The sequence below is a fragment of the Haliotis cracherodii genome, unplaced genomic scaffold (genome assembly GCF_022045235.1).
Source record: "Haliotis cracherodii isolate W230 unplaced genomic scaffold, xgHalCrac1.p SCAF_5, whole genome shotgun sequence".
Classification (NCBI taxonomy): domain Eukaryota; kingdom Metazoa; phylum Mollusca; class Gastropoda; order Lepetellida; family Haliotidae; genus Haliotis; species Haliotis cracherodii.
The window spans coordinates 10,039,218-10,058,784 of NW_027266308.1; the positions used below are offsets into that span (position 1 = coordinate 10,039,218).

Here is a 19,567-nt window from a genome sequence, read left to right on the forward strand (position 1 = left end):
ATGAAAAGGCAAGTCAATGATTCATCTGACAAAACAAGTGCCCTGGAAGTTCCGATGGCTTTCAGAGTGAGTGAGCTGAAACGCTGTATTCGGGGCCTCCGTGTTCTGACGGAAATGAATAAGGGAACACTAAGTTTTACACACAGTAACATGCTATCGTGGGTTCCCGGCCTTGAAAACAATGCACACAAACACATCTCAACATTTGATTCTGACATGTATTGAATTTGTAGCGCGCTATTAAACAAATACTAAGAGTAAAGTTTATTTTCCCTTTATTTGTTTCCAGCATATATTAATTTGTTTACAATCCCGACCCAAATATTATCAAATGTGGAATACAATTGAAATATTTCATGATTATTTCTTATGATTACGTTGCTTTTATCTACAAACGTCATTATTACTATTTCCAAAGTTCATCGATTTAAAAAAAACGAAAAAACTTTTGTTCGCAATTTTTTTCATTTCATTTTTTACTTTCCCCGACGGTACTCAGAAGAGTATGATGTTTAATGACACACCTGTATGCCAAGGAATGGCACCGACAGGCACTACAACTGTATTACAGCAATTGCATGTGAAGTAAAGCGATCTAGATCTTCGCGAGGGTACACGTACGATGACTCCACCATCAGGGGCCGCCTTCCTCAAAGTGTTCTTACCGTTAAGTCTGTGTTAATGTATGTATCAGTCGTACACTAAAATGTGTTTGTGTGAAAAGTCCCAGGCGAAAGCTAAGCTGGCTTCTTCTGTCGTCAAAACCATGGCTTTAGCATCCATTGTGTCCACCCAGTCAACAAAGTGCCCTGTAGCCCGTGCTAACTGGAACAACAGCGTTAAAAGTATAGGAGGATGGAGTGTCGAGTTTATTCTGCTACAGGACCGACGATTATTTTGAACAGTTCTTGTATGATCAAACTGTTTTTTTTTCAGATTTCTTTTTATTTTAGAGCAAATAAATGTCAAATTCTTACATAGAAAATTACAGCAACCTCATTACCCACCCGCTTCCGTAAACATATCGCATTAGTGTTATATTTTGAGGTGGTACTTAGCCCTTTGAAAACTCCAAATACCTTCTCCGTAAAGGGGAAAAAGCACACAACTTTCTAAGCCATCGGAAGGATAACAGGATATAAGGTTTGTTCGGAAATGTGTACGTGAAGCAGTTTCAAACCAATGTGAGAGTACGGGTGGTTGTCGGTAGTTCTCGGGTGAAGGTCTACCCCATGCCTCGCTATGTCCTACACCTGTGTGTATGATGACCTACCGGGTTAGACTAGACCAGCCAGTGTTGACAAAGCTTACCCCCGACAATTATGTACAGAAACAAAATTAAATATCAAATATTTGTTAGTTGTCGCTGCGCAAATGTGTGTGTGCCTGCACACAATGGGTGTGTGGTTTTCGGCTGAGGGTATAATCCACGTGTTGAGGTGAACACAGGTAAACACAGGTAACACAGGCGAACACAGGAAGAGGAATTACCGAGCAACGCGCTTTGGGTAATGAAAACATCCTCAGGGGAGAAGGATGAGGCGCGGGAAGACGAGATGGGGATAGGTTTGCCATATGTCGATGAAGGCGTCGATATTATGCGGGAATCAGACACAGGTTTGAGGGTGATGGGGTAGGGTCAGTGGTTGGGGATGGGCAGGGGGGTGGGGTAGGGTCAGTGGTTGGGGATGGGCAGGGGAGTGGGGTAGGGTCAGTGGTTGGGGATGGGCAGGGGAGTGGGGTAGGGTCAGTGGTTGGGGATGGGTAGGAGGGTGGGGTAGGGTCAGTGGTTGTGGATGGGCAGGGGAGTGGGGTAGGGTCAGTGGTTGGGGATGGGCAGGGGAGTGGGGTAGGGTCAGTGGTTGTGGATGGGCAGGAGGGTGTGGTAGGGTCAGTGGTTGGGGATGGGCGGGGTGTGTGGTAGGGTCAGTGGTTGGGGATGAGCAGGAGGGTGGGGTAGGGTCAGTGGTTGTGGATGAGCAGGAGAGTGGGGTAGGGTCAGTGGTTGCGGATGAGCAGGAGGGTGGGGTAGGGTCAGTGGTTGGGGATGGGCGGGGTGTGTGGTAGGGTCAGTGGTTGGGGATGGGCGGGGTGTGTGGTAGGGTCAGTGGTTGTGGATGAGCAGGAGGGTGGGGTAGGGTCAGTGGTTGTGGATGGGCAGGAGGGTGGGGTAGGGTCAGTGGTTGGGGATGGGCAGGAGGGTGGGGTAGGGTCAGTGGTTTTGGATGGGCAGGAGGGTGGGGTAGGGTCAGTGGTTGGGGATGAGCAGGAGGGTGTGGTAGGGTCAGTGGTTGTGGATGGGCAGGAGGGTGTGGTAGGGTCAGTGGTTGGGGATGGGCAGGGGAATGGGGTAAGGTCAGTGGTTGTGGATGGGCAGTGGGGTGGGGTAGGGTCAGTGGTTGGGGATGGGCAGGGGGGATGGGGTAGGGTCAGTGGTTGGGGATGGGCAGGGGGGACGGGGTAGGGTCAGTGGTTGGGGATGGGCAGAGGGTGATGGGGTAGGGTCAGTGGTTGGGGATGGGCAGAGGGTGATGGGGTAGGGTCAGTGGTTGGGGATGGGCAGTGGGGTGGGGTAGGTTAAAGGTGTGGTGAAATCACTGCATGTGTCAGGGCTGTGATTTTACAGTTGGGATAGTGGGGGACAGGTATAGAAGGGTAAAGATTACGTGACTGTTTAAAAAGTTAATCCGTTCAATATTAAATTAGGGTGGGCTAATGATAGGGATGGGGTAATGGCTGCGATTGGTTTATTGTCGTAATAAGGTAATAATTGTGATTACTATAATATTAATTGTAAGGGTGCATGAGGATTGTGATTTGATAATGGTAGGGATGGGCAGATGATTGTGATTAGTTTAGTGGTAGGGATGGGTAATGATTGTGATTATTTAATGATAGGGATGGAGCAAGGGTTGTGATTGGAAAGCGTTAGGGATGGGGTGATGATTGTGATTAGTTTAGTGGTGGGGATGGGTAATGGCTGTGACTGGTTAGTGGTAGGGATGGGTAATAATAATTGTGATTATTTAATGATAGGGATGGAGCAATGGTTGATATTCGTTAGCGCATCGATTGGATAATGATTGTGATTGGGTGATGGTAAGGATATGGCAATGGCAGTGGTTGGTAAATAGTGAGGATTTGGTAATGATTTTGATTAGCTAATGGTAGGGATGGTAAATTCTTATGGTTATTTAATAGTAAGGATGGACTGGCTATAGGGGTAGGGGTAAGGATAGGGACGGTGGTGGTAGGGACGTGGATAAATAGACAGGAATAAGTGGTTTCCATAAGGTTGTCGACAGGCGGTATGGGAACTCACCAAAGTAAAAATATGGGCGTGTGATGCAGTTGGGTCGATAGGACGGGTGATGATCAGACCAAGAAAAAATGAGGTGTGATAGGCAATTGTGTCAATAGGACAGGTGGGTTGGTTATGCAGTTATGTCGACGAGAGGGGTGACCGACTTGAATATATGGGGGTGTTACATGCAGTTATGTCTGTGGTGGGGAGGTGTAAGAGTTGGGTTATACACACATCAGTTCACAGCTAGGAACCCTGGCGTACACCTATACCAGGCGAGGGCGGTATTTCCTATCACAATATTTACTCGCTGTGTCGGATTTGCATATCCTTGGGTGACCCCAGCAGTGGGCCCCGTCAAGGGTGCTACTCTAATTGGGTAATTGGCAGACTCACCATCAGCTGGGGCTTGTGAATGAAGAGGGATAGAGCTGGATGTATATTTTCAAAGACAAATAAATATGGCGAACGCTGTGTCAACGTCTACTCGGTGTAAGTAAATACACAAGTGGGCAAAGGAAGTTTAGATTTTTTTCGCATGACATGAATGACGGATGACGAGAATGGAAATATAATGTTTTAAAATTTAAAAGAATGTCTTTTTTAAATGAAAAATGAAATCGTTGCTTTGGTAATTACTCTCGGTCATCGTCCGATCAAAGTAGAACTGTCTGGACATCGTCACGTGAACAATATGGAAGCATATGGCAATTAAAGGTACCCGCCATCACCCAGACTCAAAGTGTCGTGTTTCAACAACAACAACAACAACAACAACAACAACAACAACAACAACAACAACAAACAACAACGATGATTATGATTATGTACAGATTAAAATAACGTTTTGGTGATCCTGGTACAGTCAGGCTGGTTAGGCTCATCATCATCTCACTGCAGCCTACTTCATAACCCAGATTGTCAGAACGGCTGTATTCCTGGCAGCAAACAGTGTCAGTCAACAGAGTGGGAGGTACCAAACCTGAGGCACCGAGAACAAAGGGGAGTCGGACAACTGGGATGCAAGCGTGACATTTCGAAAGCGAGGTCCGCATATTTGGCATGTTTTTCCTGATTCTTGTCAATCACATTAGTGTCAAAGGGGACAGAAAATTCAAAAATACAAATGATTTGATTTTATTTATAAAAAAGGACCAGATCATGTTTGTTGTCCTGGATAGGTCTGAGGCTGTATACGGGCCTATTCCACAGAATTTTGTATTTATCATTTTCAATGACGCCCTCTACATATTCCGCTTGTACCATGGATGGACGTCTGTGTCAAAACCATAAGCATTGCGAAGACGGTAATAAAATGAACGAACCACTCCATCATGTCGCTTAAGATACTGTGTTTGTGCCAAAGCTGGGCATCCACTGACAATGTGTTGGACAGTCTCAATAAATTCATTGCATTATCTACATTTCACATTTACATTTTGATGCAAAACCATAGATTAACGGTTTCAAGCGAGAAGTGACTGGTCCCAACAGCAAACAGAAAGCCTTCTGTTTCACTTTTCAAGCCAGCCGACTTCATCCAAGCGAACGACTCTTCGGGGTTGCTGATTTTCTCAACACACTGCACATAAACTCGATGCTGTGGTCGATCAGATTTCCTCTCCTTGAAAACCTGAGTCTGGGTTGATCTGATATGGGACTTCGCTTGGTTGACACTCATTTCTGTACCGTCCAGCAGTACAGAACCATCAACAAAATCAACACTGAGTTTATGTCCCAAATCCTTTTCTCGTTTAAGAAAACAGTGGAATGCCTTGTTTTCATCAAGAGGATTATCAGACAAATCAATGTGTGCAAAAGTGCACAATACAATTATTATTATTATTATTATTATTATTATTATTAGTTTGGAGTGAGTATACTACAGGAACCCCCCCCCCCCCCCCCCCCCCTCTCCCCGTCCCCTCAAATGTTGGCCATATAGATATTCAGGTAACCGCGTCTTGAGATTATTCCATCAATTGACAACAATAAACAATAGACAAAGGTTTACCTTCTAGTGATAATTTTCTAAGTTTGTTCAAATTACCACCAGTATATATTAATGCGGGTTAGAGCTTGATAGTTTGTTTGACAATATTAAATAACAAATAGCACCACTGCACTATAGAAAAATGTAAATGAATTATACCTAATAGAAAAGTTGAGAATATTTCACAACTTAGTGTGTGACCCAAATAAACAAATTTGTAAATTTTGAAAAAGCATACCCCTAAGTCAGCAAGCGAATGAAGAAATTTCAAACGAGAGGAAGTTTACTTTTTAAAATTATGATTTTCAAGAATATATTCGTTTGTGAAGCCACAATCAAATAAAAACGTACAAAACACAAGTATGTTCCGTCGAAAGAACATGAGATACATTGACAACCCTATCAGAAGAAAAGTTCTTACAATGTTAAAATATCAAATGCTCTATGTACAAATTTCAAAGAGACCAACATGCACATATTTTTAAAACTCCTATGTCTCCACATTTCTTTTATTCATACTATACAACTTTATAGACAACTTCTGCTTTGTTGAATTTAGCGACGTTTTGATGTATATTCTTACATCGTTATCAATCTAGATATTGCACATAGCAACGTTTCCATGTATATTCTTATACTGTTATCAAGATGGATCCAGCTCGATAACGTTGTAAGAATCTACATCGAAACGTCGCCATATGTGATAAACCAGAACTCGATAAACTCGATGCTGTGGTCGATCAGATAGCGTCTCCTTGAAATCGTCTTACATCGTTATCAATCTGGATATTGCACATAGCGACGTGTCCATGTACATTCTTGAATGCCAATCAAATAGTGATTTGATGCTACGACGTGTGGCTGATCTGCGCCATACGATGCAGAGCTTCTGCTCGTTTTGGCAGCACCAAAACAAGGAAATTTGGTTAAGAAATTTAACTTTGTCTGTATGACAAAAGAGATGATTACAACTTTTCAATAGTCAGCTCTCCCTTTATGTCGAACAATATTCATAAATCAACTGTCTTTAGAGTCTACATCTCACAACATTTGAGGTACAATCGAGCTTGATCTTTCTACGACGATTGCAAAGAGCGTCAATTGGCTCTCAAAAGTTGTTTGATCGGGGATGTAACATTCCAGACATTAATAAAGCTTTCAAACATTTTGATGGTAGACATGTCGAGGACATTTCCAAATCTGTCGCAAATGATGCCCGAAGCAATTCCCTATTTTATACTTGTGTCATATGTTCCCGTGTTTCTTAGGTGAACGATTGACTTACCTTTGCATGTGTTTGTGAACGGGTGCCGCCGATGTGTCAGGATACGCTCACCTGGTGATTTATGAACACAAGCTCACGATAAAGTCTGAATTGTACAAGAGACTTTTACAATGCTTTTAGCAGATATTTCTTATGATAAATGAAATGATTTTGTCGCATATATTTATACAATATGCTGTACAAAGATGCTCCTGTCATTTTGATTTTGATTGAATACATTGAAATACTTACACGTTGATTTTCTTGTTTAGTCGTTAATTTTGTTTAATATGGAATATATTAATCTGATAATGATTACTGTGGGAAGGAGATAGGCTATTTATGATGGACAGTGCTGTCCTCTTTACTGTGTTATCGTGTTAAGTGGTGAATGTTTGACTTGAACTATTCATAATCAGGTATCAGGCAAGGAATTAGTTGTGCATTGGAGCTGCAGTTTGCTGTTTTAGTCTATAGGTGTTTTGGTATGTAAACGTTTTGGCATGTAAAAGTTTTAGGCTGTAGATGTTTTGATATGTAAACGTTTCGGCATGTAAAAGTTTTTGGCTGTAGATGTTTTGGTATGTCAACGTTTTGGCATGAACAGTTTTAGGCTGTAGATGTTTTGGTATGTCAACGTTTTGCATGAAAGGTTTTAGGCTGTAGATGTTTATGTAAACGTTTTGGCATGTAGAAGTTTTAGGCTGTAGATGTTTTGGTATGTCAACGTTTTGCATGAAAGGTTTTAGGCTGTAGATGTTTATGTAAACGTTTTGGCATGTAGAATGTTTTAGGCTGTAGATGTTTTGGTATGTCAACGTCTTGGCATGTAAAAGTTTAAGGCTGTAGATGTTTTAGTATGTCAACGTTTTAGCACATAGAAATATTGTTATGTAGATGTTTTGATATGTGAACGTTTTGGTATATAGAAATGTTGGCATGTAGATGTTTTGGCATGTGGCATGAGCAATAATGTCGAAGTTCGATAACACCATCCGATTCCCTTTCTTGGCAGCTCATATGTGTGTCTATGGGCTTGTTGATACCCAGACTATGTCCTTGACCTTGTGAAGACCTTGTTCAGACTGTGTCTGTCTTTGTCAGCCTTGAGTATGACCGAACCGTTACCTTGACCTTGTATGTGCCCAGACGTGTCCATGACCTTGTATATCCATGTTGTGCCCTTTAACTGTGTTGAGGATGTGGCCTTGACCTTGTGAGTGTCGAGACCACCTGTGACCTTATGTGTTCAGACTGCGTCATTGACCTTTTGTAGGTCCAGATTGTGCATTTGTGTCCATCGATGGCGTGTGTTTTCAGACTGTCTATGTCTTTGTGTGTCTTCAAATGTGCAATACTTCTTTACAAATCTGGAATGATGTTTAATCGAACACGCCTTGTTAGCAAAACGCAGAGTAAAATCCTAATAATTAGTATTAATCAAACGCAATATATAACTGATACGGCATTCTTGTTACTATGCCGTATGTCGCGTTTCTCAATTTGGGATATGATGCTTATCAAGAAATGTATTCAAACGTAGCAATAGTCCTCCAATCCCATTTAACAACGTTTTAAAACAATCAGGTTGCATTCATTTTACAATATACACAATGTTAGTTGATATGGGTCAACAGGACACGAACCTTGTGTTCTCACATATAAAGGTTAAAGAGATACAAAGTACAGGGTAGAAGGTCAAAATGCGAACATAATTGCACAACGTTTATGATATTAATTTATCAGTTTGACGAATGTCAATAGAATGTGTTGACATAATGAAAGCAATTGTCCTTCGGATCTGCACCTCCTTAATGATTTAGTAACTTGTTGTTCCATGTCAAGTGTTGCAGAGTGACATGGACAACTACACCATTGATAAGAAGGATCAATCATTCGTGTCACTTGTCATACTAGGAAACAGTCAGGCAACGGACTTGCAATCCATATTCAAACTGTCATTAAATTATTTTTTTTTTATTCATGTTGATTTTAATGAAAATATTTCAATCTTTATATCTTAAAACTAGTTTTATAATACATATAGATATTGCTTTGTGTTTTTTATTTGTACGAAGAAAAGTTTGTTGGAAGCAACGGGGAAGCACGGAAAACAAGCGGCCGGCAAAAGAAAGTATGCAGCTAGGTTTGATTGTAGCTAAGAATGAAACAGACAAGAAATGGTTATTCGATTGAGATATATTTCATACTGGTCATAGTTGTGTTTAAACCTCAGGTGTGCAGTTTTTGCGACTTTTTTCAGCCAGTAACGTTTGAAAACTTTTGCATTTTGGGGGTCAAATCCAATTTTCAAGTGTGTACTTTCTTTTGTCAGTTTTGTTTATACATTCCGCTGTCAAACATTCATACAGAATACTTATTGAAATAATAACAATTAATCTATGATAATACGTATATATAAATATGTAGATACGTTTTAAAAATAAATTCAATTGAAATGAACACGATAAGAAAATCTTCTTGAATAATTACGGCGTGAGTTTTGAAGCGGGCTTAAAATCCCTACATTTACGATTAAATTTAAAAAAAATCAAAACACATTTATTTAAACATTCATAAAACAAATAAAATACCGTATCGAGAAAAGACAGTATCAGCCAAGTCAAGATATGATTTAGATGTCGGACTTGTCTCACCCTGCAATATGAGCTCAAATATCGCTAAGTGTTTTGGAGAGGGTTTGAGTGAGTTTGAGTGAGTTGGAGTGTAAGATCGCGCTAGGGCGGACATATTATTAGCACAATTGTCCGCTGATCGGGTGCAGGAAATGTCTCCCTGGGTTGAGGATAGACGTGGATTAACGAACTTACTTACGGAGAGCTCCTAATAAGTTTCACGTATGTACGAACACTTTAGAATTCTTCAAAGGAAAATGTCCGTGTTGGGACAGGCATTCAAATACATTTATTTTTTTTTATTCTGAGTTACGTTTATTAACATTGTGTTGTGTACGATGGTGAATCTGGGATATTATAAAAGATCATTTACTCCAATTTAATTTCAAATTTAAATTCGATGTCAATTGTTTATGGTCCGAAATCCCTATCTGAAATAACGATTTCGTCGAACGTTAATTTCATGTCATTGTGATCAAGTGTTACAATGTTAATTCAATTATAAGTAGCAGTTTCAAAAATATATCTATTGAAAAAACGTATTATTTTCTATTACCTTTCCCTAAAACGACGAATTTTAATGTAGCTCGTGTATGACGTCATATGAATAACATCTTTTCATATACGTTCTCCACAGTTAAAATTTTACAATGGTTAAGTCTGATTTAAAAGCGAGCGCGTATTTGTGTATGCGACTCCAAAACGAAATGCTTCCTTATTCAAGGTAGCACACTTAACTGCAAACTTGACTGATCAGAAGTAGTGTGTTTTGTGCGCACCCTTAGCACTGTGTATCAACATGCTTTTATACGGCACGATTTAAAATAACGCAACGCATACAGCCTGTCAGTTAAACGATCTGCCGTACCCAGGTAGTTTGAAAGAATTAAACAAAAAACTGTTAACAATACTGTTACTATTTTGAAATACTATTTTGGGATTTTTATATGTATCTTACAATGAGTTCGTATATTCGAATCTATAGTCTCAGAGCCTGACTAAAATACTCCATCGTAACATGATACGGTTTGTTTAATGGATCTGTATATCAATACATGATTTTCTTGAAGTATTAAAAACATAATATTCATGACGTTTGTGGAGCAGAATATTTTATGCAAAGTTTAAAACTGAGTTTTACTTCTAACGGTGAACAAGATGTCTATCTTGATATCAATAGATAAGCGTTTTATATACATATTTAATTTTTAGGTACTTTATGAATGTATGTTCTTGAATTCATCGTGAAAATATTTGAGACAGTGTTCTCCATATTTTGTGAAAGAGACGTTATAGATTTTCAGAATCTGTTATCTGTTTCAGTCTCTATAACACAAAACCGGAACACGTACGATCGTTAAAGAAAACAAGTACAAATTATATTTTCACCTATTTATAATTTATACCGTATCCTAGGAAAATGTATCCCTTGCCGGCCAGTAAAGTATCCAACTGATCCGCGTTTGATAAGTTCGTTAAAAACTTCAATCTCAGAATTCAATTTTGTGTTTTTTAAAACTTAGACCGTTAAGAGAAACTTCACTCTTTTCATTTGTTTGAAATTCAACTCACATTGAAAGAACGATAGGCATAACGTAGCATAAACTCTAGCAAGCTCGATCAATGTCCTAATTCTCTATCACCACGTATTGTTTTAAAGATGGGGTGGTTTAGAATTAGGTGCGTGGTCGATCTCAACAGTGGTAAAATGATCAGATTTCTGGTAGCTCAGCTTCAACAAACTTGATGCTTTGCTCAATCAATAAATTGCATTTCATAGAATTGCTACATGTATCTTTGCTCCATTCGAAAGACTGTTTTCGATAACATGCATAATGCGATAGTGTAACCTTTATACAAGTATATATTCATGTATGAGCTTGTATAGAACAAATAGGCCATATTTCACCAAGTAAGTCTCAGCATTATGCTATTATCATTAGTTTATTTGCATTAATTTACATATGAAACTATCCTCATCATTATAAACAATTTATCATCATTATCATCATTATTATTCGTCGTTAATTGTCTTATAATATATACTTTAGATCTTGATCTTTTGATAATTTGCATTAACTCTTTAACCCAGAATATGCCATTTTCATTACGTGTATGTGAATGTATTATTATGTAACCATTACTTGGAACTTTTTCCTGCATAGTCATATACATGTGAACTAGCTTGCATATAACACATGATTCATTGTTATATATAACCTTATGTTATTTTTTTTATATTCCAACTTTTACTACATTTCCCCATGCATATAGGCTTGCGTATAGCACATAACACTATTATTTATCATTTTGCTTCCTTTAATATTCATGTTTAGTATGTCATCATTATCTGTTTTCTTCGTGAACTAATAGCTATACACATCAATATGATATGTTGCATCAAAATGTGACCCTTCATGTTAAAACACCCTATTAGTTTATATGCACCTTTTTCTATGCTATATTAAGCTAATCCTTTTCTGTTTATTGTATTCTGTATCAAACAGTCAGTTTTTCGGATAATAAATCCCGTTAATCCGGACGATACCGTTACAACCAATAAATTAATTAATAAATTATCGGATTAACGAATCGTGAGTCTGGACAGAAATTTTGCTGATATTTCAACAGTAATCTTTCTGAAGATAGGGGGCGGGAGTTGAGGAAGGGGGAATTAAGGAAGGGGGGATTGAGGAAGGGGGGACTGAGGAAGGGGTAACTGAGGAAGGGGGGAGGGTTGAACTTGCATTATATGCGACTTTAAGGTAGGCTGTCATTGACACCGAGAAACCTGTGTTCTAACTTCGCAAAAGCCTTTTTAATGATTTAAGTTAAAGTACCAGCAAAGACGAAGTTAATAGGTATTATAAACTGAAATCCAGTGAACTCGAAGCCTTTTGAACTATCGAATTATTCGTAGTTCGAGATAAACGGATTATCGGTGTTCGTGTCGATAAGGACTTTAATGCTGTGTCGTCCTGAACGATTTGTCGAGGTAATGATGCATTTGTGTATTTTATTGCAAACCCTACTGTTACGATCGATGACATCGTTATAGAGGTGTAGGCCACGCAGAATTACCGTGAAACCTCCTTTTACCGGACACCGTCCCTACCCCATACCGCCGCTGGTATGTCGGAAACACCGTAGATGATGATGATGATGATGACGATGATGATATTATTCCCTTCTTGTTCCTTCAATGGAAATTCAGAGCTTAATAAATATATCAAGATGTCTAGTTATTATAATATGAATTATGCGCATATCAGGCAATAATGTTCGTAAAATATCAAAGAGCATTTTTCAAACTGTTTTAGCATATCCAAGATAAAAGTGCATGCACGTGTATCTACAATTCGAGGAATATGCCAAGGTTGCAATCGTGATAACTGAGAGTCTTGGCATATCCGAATATAAACTTTGCATTCGGAACTGGCTGTGAGTGCTTCATTACCTCCTGATAGTAACAGACCACCTCCCCGCTGCAGCGTGATCATGGAATGAAATGTTTCCAGTTTAAACCTGGTTTTATCAGGTGACGGGGTTCAGGAAACAAGAAATCGGGATTTTCTTGTCAAAAACAAGCAAACCTTCAATTCACATACGTTTGGAGTTTTGCAGAAATTCTGCAACGTCTCACCACTTGTATTGTTTTTTTTTAAACAGTTGGGACCATTACATATTTTTCTCTCGTGCACGATTTCCTCCATATTTGTCACGATGCTAGTGCACTTGCATCTATAGATTGTTATCATAAAGTAAGATGAACATTGTACTACGGCATCATATTGCTTGGACGAAAACTACAAGTGTGTATTGCTTAAGAGCCTGATCAGCTGGTGCCCGATAAAGATCGACCCGCGCGTATTGCTTTCAATCCTTAATCGATTCATTTGTAAGATGACACTGATTGGCATGTACTCAATATAAGGTGATACATATTGGGTTCGTGTGCTGCAGGTTTTAAAGCATCAGGATAAATGTGTGTCCGTGAGAAAAGAGTTCCTAATAATATTTGATAACTAAAGTCGATGCACATTTCTTGAAAATATAGATAAATAAATTGACAAAATGACCGAGATATGAGTTTATGTTCTGAGGCACTGTTATATTAATACATAACTTTCTTGAAGATTGCATAAAAATTGTGAATGATATTTTCAATAGAATAGAATTGCGAATAAATAGATCCATTTCAGTAAATACAGTCATCAACCAGTTATACAGATTTAATTTCATCTAGTTTGAAAGTAAAACAAGTATAGATTAAAACAGCAAAATTCTGCAGAAGAAGTGCGTCAAACTCAAATGGCAAATTTCAGGGTATATCACTTAATACACCCGTGACGTCACTCAGGTAAGAATCGGCCAGGTGTGTAAACTGAATCTTGGAAAAGCCAAGGAGGACCATTCTGGATCTAAAACTGGTTGTTTGTTTGTGGCGACCTCTGTGTCTACATCAGGCGTAGTCACGGTATAGGTACACTTTGGGCCCATGTGTAATGGCTACAGAGGATGGCTTATTCAAAGGTGACACCACATCGTGAACGGGTGATGCTGGAAGATGCGTCTTTGATCCTTGTGGTTTCATCTTTCATATATTTCACTTGTTTGAAAAAAATGTCTTGAATGTCTGTTAACAACATTTAAACATCAAGTTCTTAAATTTTATTTTTAAAATACGTTCAATAAACTTTAATTTTCAGGAAAATGTCATTTGAACATTTTAAACTGGCATGATATGATTCATGTCTGATCTCTTGATACAGGTGAAGCGTCATCACCTTTATTTAATATGATCAATACAAGTAGAATTATCGGATATTTTATTTTTTTATCTTATAAATTCGTTCATCATGCATATAAAGTATAATAGCGGTTGACATTAAACATGATATGCAATACAAAGTATATCAAAACAACAGGTAAAACCTGGGAAACCCACGCTTTGACGGTCTATAAGACGTGAACCCGATATTCACCCAATCAGAGTATTGTGAACTCTCACAGTCTCTGAACAGACAGCTCGATACATGTAATATGTTCACACGACTCTCAGTGCAAAGGAATTATTAAATGTGATGATACATAGGTGTCGGCAATCATGTTACCTTACCAGTAGTTTACCTTGTTTGATCTAATGTAATTTCTAATTAGATGAAGAGTCATAATATTGAATGTCTCATGTTCATCTCTATTCTTATATCTTTTTTAAGAGAATGTTTCAAAAATTAAAAAAATAAATCATATGACTTAAAAAATGTGGATAATGTGTTATCATGTTATCGTCGGATTCAAGTTCAAACAGAAATGAAAGAAAATCAATTCGTGCACGTGGAACTCCCAGCTCCAAACGTTACGAAAAGACTGGATTGGAAGGGTTGGGTGTTAAGATATAAATGAAATATTATGGCAGTTTTAAATCATTTAAAAAAATCTTTGAACAGGGTAGAAACATGAAGCACATGATTGTTTTACCTTGCCTATATAAGTCATGCTGACATATCTATATCAGCGTACTTCACCTTTGTCACAACCCGAGATGGGCTTCAATGACGAGATGGGCGACAGATAAAGAAGACAGAATGGGACAAGAATTGCCAAGGTTGATAAATAGTACATTCAGTAGCATCACCATTGATAGATAACGTACCATAAACTACATACAAAGATTTCTTTCTAAACCTTGAAGTTTGCCTCCTTGGTTTGGTCAGTTCAGATTGATATTGGTGGTCGTTTTCATGACACGAGAAGCAAAACGTTAATATGAAAATCAATAGCCTGTCTTTAGTCATTAATATTTTGACAATTGTGTGTTTTAAAAATGTTTTCGTTGTGTTTAAGTACTTGAGTATGTTTTAGATATTGTGAAAAGTATTGAATCATTAATCTTAATGAATGTATTGTGTGTTTTTCTGTTCTTTGTTGTAATATTTTAGTCTATTTTTTTACATTCGATTTAGCAGTAAAAAATGATGAAATTTAAATATTCAACACCGGGCATCCAGGGGAAAGTGTGATGGTTAGAGACATGAGGTGCTGTATTGCGAATTGTATCCCAAATATTAAATTGGAATACGGCAGGTTTTACATATTCGTGTATATCCACTAGAAATGTGTTTCCTTCAAGTTGAATATACTATCGCTGTTTATTTGGATTTTCGAAATCCGCATTTATCCTCATTTCTAAGAGCTAATAATCCTTTTACCAAAACAACCTTTCTTCCACCGTGGACGCGTGTTATTTAGACTTGATTTACTTCGTTGTGTTCACTGTGTTGCTTGATTGAATTGATTCTAAAAATTGAAATCAATTCAGTTTCTGATTCATAAAATTGTCAAAACGTCCATCTCGATAATAGATTTTTGAAATTGGGTTTTAATGTTTTTACTGACGTGCATTAACTGTCGGTAGCGCCGAACAGGGGCGAAACAAAGGGATAGTCTCAAAATCATGTACCTCTATATTGCGACCATAAATAAATTATGACGCCCCGAGCATCTTTATTGATTTATTATCAACCTTACAAACTGACTGCCCTAATCTAAACAACTCGACTTTCTTCAGGACCGACAGTTGTTCGGAACATAAAGCTAGACTTTATGACTAAATATGCTCTCCGTTGTCTAACATTAACCTCTGTGATAATTTCTGAGGGAGAGGTTTTATCCCATGCGGAGAGGGGATCTCTTTGTTCCGAGGGGCAAGCGTTAATATTGTGACTTATATTTTGACTTTTCAGTTTCGAGCTATAAGGCGTTTCTAACAACCGCCCAATCTAGGCAGGGCACGTGCCTGCTAGTTGGGCAAGCGGCTTTTTATTGAAGTTCTGTGTTTTCCCGCCTGCTTGTTCGGCCCATCGTGGACAGACGAGAACTCAGCACTCTTCAAGTGACGTTTCTTCGTTCGTCCTGTTGACACAGCGCCTGAATCAATGGTATGTACAGGAAATTGAACCAATACGTTGACGAAGGACCGAATGGACTTTCTCTAGGGGCGGCAGAGCACCCGACCCTGCACGCGACCAAATACATCAAATCAAAGTCGGTCTTATCCCTACCCCAAAATAAAACTTTCAATTTTCCTTTCTGCTTCACACTGACTAAATTAAACCCGCAATTTGCTTTTATTCTCCGTTTGCCTGTCGGCGATCTTCCTCCTATACGCTGCGCCAGGGTTCCCGTGTTGCAGTTCACCCTATACCCGATCATTAGCGATTATAGTCTAATTGTCCCCATATTCCCGGGGTAAGGGGGGATAAGGGACAGCGAACACAGTCAACATCATCGTTGTATCAGTTTCCTCTGCTAATTGTTCCTCGCGCCAATTCCGGGCTTCGTTTGTTGTTTACAGAACGAGAAAATAACAGCCCGATTTGCCCCCAAGCTAGCAAAAAGTTAAACGCAGCTAAAGGATGAAAATACGTTACAAACAATATTGATGATTATTTTACACGCATTTAGATGAATTATGACAAAGATTTCGTTCTTGATTTACTGAATATACGTCGAAATCTTTTAAAAATAACTTCAAGTTTTGAAATCTAAATTCAATTACTTTTTTTTATGATCGATGCATTAGGACTTACAACCCAGTTTGTATCAGTTGTTTAAATTGTAAATTTGAGTTTTTTTGTTCAGACGCTGTTAAAATTGGTATACATATTATCTATTAGGATTTCTTTAATCAGTTAAAGTCTCATTAAATTTGAAATTAAACAAATATCTTGTGATTAATATCTGCAATTAAAGGAGTAAAATGTTTGGATATATTTATTAGAAACTTCGATAGCAACGCACAAGCAGTAAGCAAAAATATATTTTTAGATAGCGATGAAAACATAAAACATAACTCAAGACAAAATTTATATTCATGTTTAGCTCATTGATGTAGAACGTAGAAATAAATATTTAAATATTAAAAATAACGAGCGTTCTTCGTCATTTTTGTGTTAAATGATATCTGCCTCAATATTAAGTCACGATTTAATCCTAATCGTGACCAATTGAATTTCATCGGATTCACAATATCTTGTATCAATATATCGCATGCATACCGCAGTGTAGAAAATAAATATTCTAACAAATATTCTTAAATATGATATGTTTAAGGAATGGTTCAATTGTAAAGTAGCTTTTAGCGTCTGACGGTGCCACAAATATAACGAAATGGCAAGGCGCTGAACACAATGAATATGAGACATGATGCGAACACATACATACTTTTTAATGACGGCGTTTGCAATAGAAAAACTTGAACAAACATCCAAATTTCCGCCGAAATATTTCTTTTTAAACGCTGAATTCGAAACAATGTTCCGTTTTTGACCGAGCGGTGGGATTCCTGTATTAACTAGATTACTTCCTTGAACTGAATCTTTCCCGCCGTCCTATTATGAAAGAATTCGCTGCTTCATTGTATCCATACTCAGACACAAAATGTGTCCGCACCAATTAAAACCCCAAAGTCTGCTAGCGCCAATCACGCCAGCACTGGGTTTTGTCGCGGATTGATTGGCCAAGCGCGCCGTGAGTCGGCAGGCAATACCGGCGGAGGAATCGATTGTGGTGAGTTAACTGCCAGAGCCGCATCACGCCCTGAATATGATCCTAGAGCGTTACAAAGGAACAATACGGCTGTAGTTACCATTAGCTTGTCGTTCGCCATAATTGGCGTCTAATCATTCAATCAGATTACTATGTTAACTTTTCATTGCAAGGGTTTGTATTTTGAAATCTTATCCTCTCTAAAGCCGATGGTACAAACGAAGGATTGGGTAACCGTCCGGATTTGTCATTTCCAAAACCTCATTTGACGAGGGGACAACTGCATTAACCCAGGGACAAGAGATTCAATTTCAAGAAATCGTTATCACATGAAATATGAATTTCATGAATAAAATTGCGAGATTGTTATAGGGAAAGATCGCGAAGCTCACCCGAATCAAGTACCGAATGACTAATCAAGACTTGACGAGAATACTTCTAGAAAGAGATCCATGGTTGTTTATGTCCAAAAATGTTAAAAACATCTGATTATTTTCGTGTTAAAATTAGAAATGTGTCAGCTGAAAAGTGTGACGTGTGACGTTTTGTTCAAACGAAGAGACGGCTCCCGAGGCCTAGTTACTAGATCGTCTGCACAGATTACGGAAAGTCGGTTCGATCCCTGGCCGCGTCATACCAAACACGTCATACCAAAAGCCCGGAAAGATGGTACTTGTTGTTACCCTGCCATTTCGCCCGGCAAATGCAATAGTCTTAAACGCGACTTTAAAACCCCATTTCACCTCATCTCAAATGAGGAAACTTGCTGCGGGAACATTCGGATAAAGAATAACGAAACCTCGAAATGATCAGTTTGGGAGTGTTCCAAATATGGACCTAATATTTCCATAGTACAGTGTATACTAAATGACAATAGTACTGACGCAATATCAGAGCGCAGTGTGCGGTGCTCTGCGGCGTGTATGGTGTATGGTTTTACGCCGCTATTAGCAATATTCCAGCAATATCAAGGCGGGGGACACCAAAATAAACACATGTCGGGAATCGAACCCGGTCTTCGGCGTGACGGGCGAACACTTTAACCACTAGGCTACACGACCGTCCCGGGGGAGAAGGAGAAATGGGTAGAGACACTGTTTTAGTTATTTTTCGTACGAAATTGCTCGTGGGAAATCATGGTGACTGACATTTCTGCACCCAACAGCAAGCTATGAGAGTTTGGCTAGGTAGCCAAAGCGTTTGGTGTCACAGAAAAGTCCGTATGGGTATAAAGTGCCACGTCGATTCTTTGAATCCTCCCCCGTGATATTGCTGACATTTAGTCTAAAGTGAAGAAACATCACTCTCGTGTACGATTCTTGCTCAAAAGTTTTGTTTTTTCGGGGTTGCAACATTCGAGGCCTCAGTGAAACTTTCAAAATCGTTTATGGTAGACATGCGGAATGCTCCCAAATTTGACGCCCCAGAGACCAAAATGATGTCCGATGCAATTCCCTATTTTGACTTGTACCATATCTTCCCGCTGAAAATTTGACTTGCCTTTGAATGTGTTTGTGACAGTGAACACCTGGTATCATCACTGATAAATAGTGAGTCATAGACACACGCGTATTAGATAGTCAGACTTGTACAATGGTTTCTGCTTTCAGCAGAGAAATCGTAGATGATTTTACGGCTATTGTGTGCTTTACGCCAAATTGAATCTGTTGCGTCGGATAATCAAGACTGTTTTTTCTCTTGCATATTATATTTTTACATATTATAATCCAGGAAATGGTTTTGTTTTAGCAGTAGTAGTAGTAGTGGTAGTAGTTTTATTAGTATTAGTATTAGTATTAGTATTAGTATTAGTATTAGTA

The 19,567-nt window shown here is 38.7% G+C and overlaps 1 protein-coding gene across 1 annotated transcript in view; it reads left to right on the forward strand.

The window, feature by feature from the left end:
* The first annotated feature begins 1,511 nt into the window (after positions 1-1,511).
* LOC139442412 (RNA-binding protein 25-like) overlaps positions 1,512-19,567 on the forward strand; it is a 39,290-nt gene continuing 21,234 nt past the window's right edge. Inside the window, exon 1 of the mRNA XM_071223224.1 lies at positions 1,512-1,633. Coding sequence (XP_071079325.1) covers positions 1,512-1,633 — 122 coding nt within the window. The remainder of the gene's footprint in view (positions 1,634-19,567) is intronic.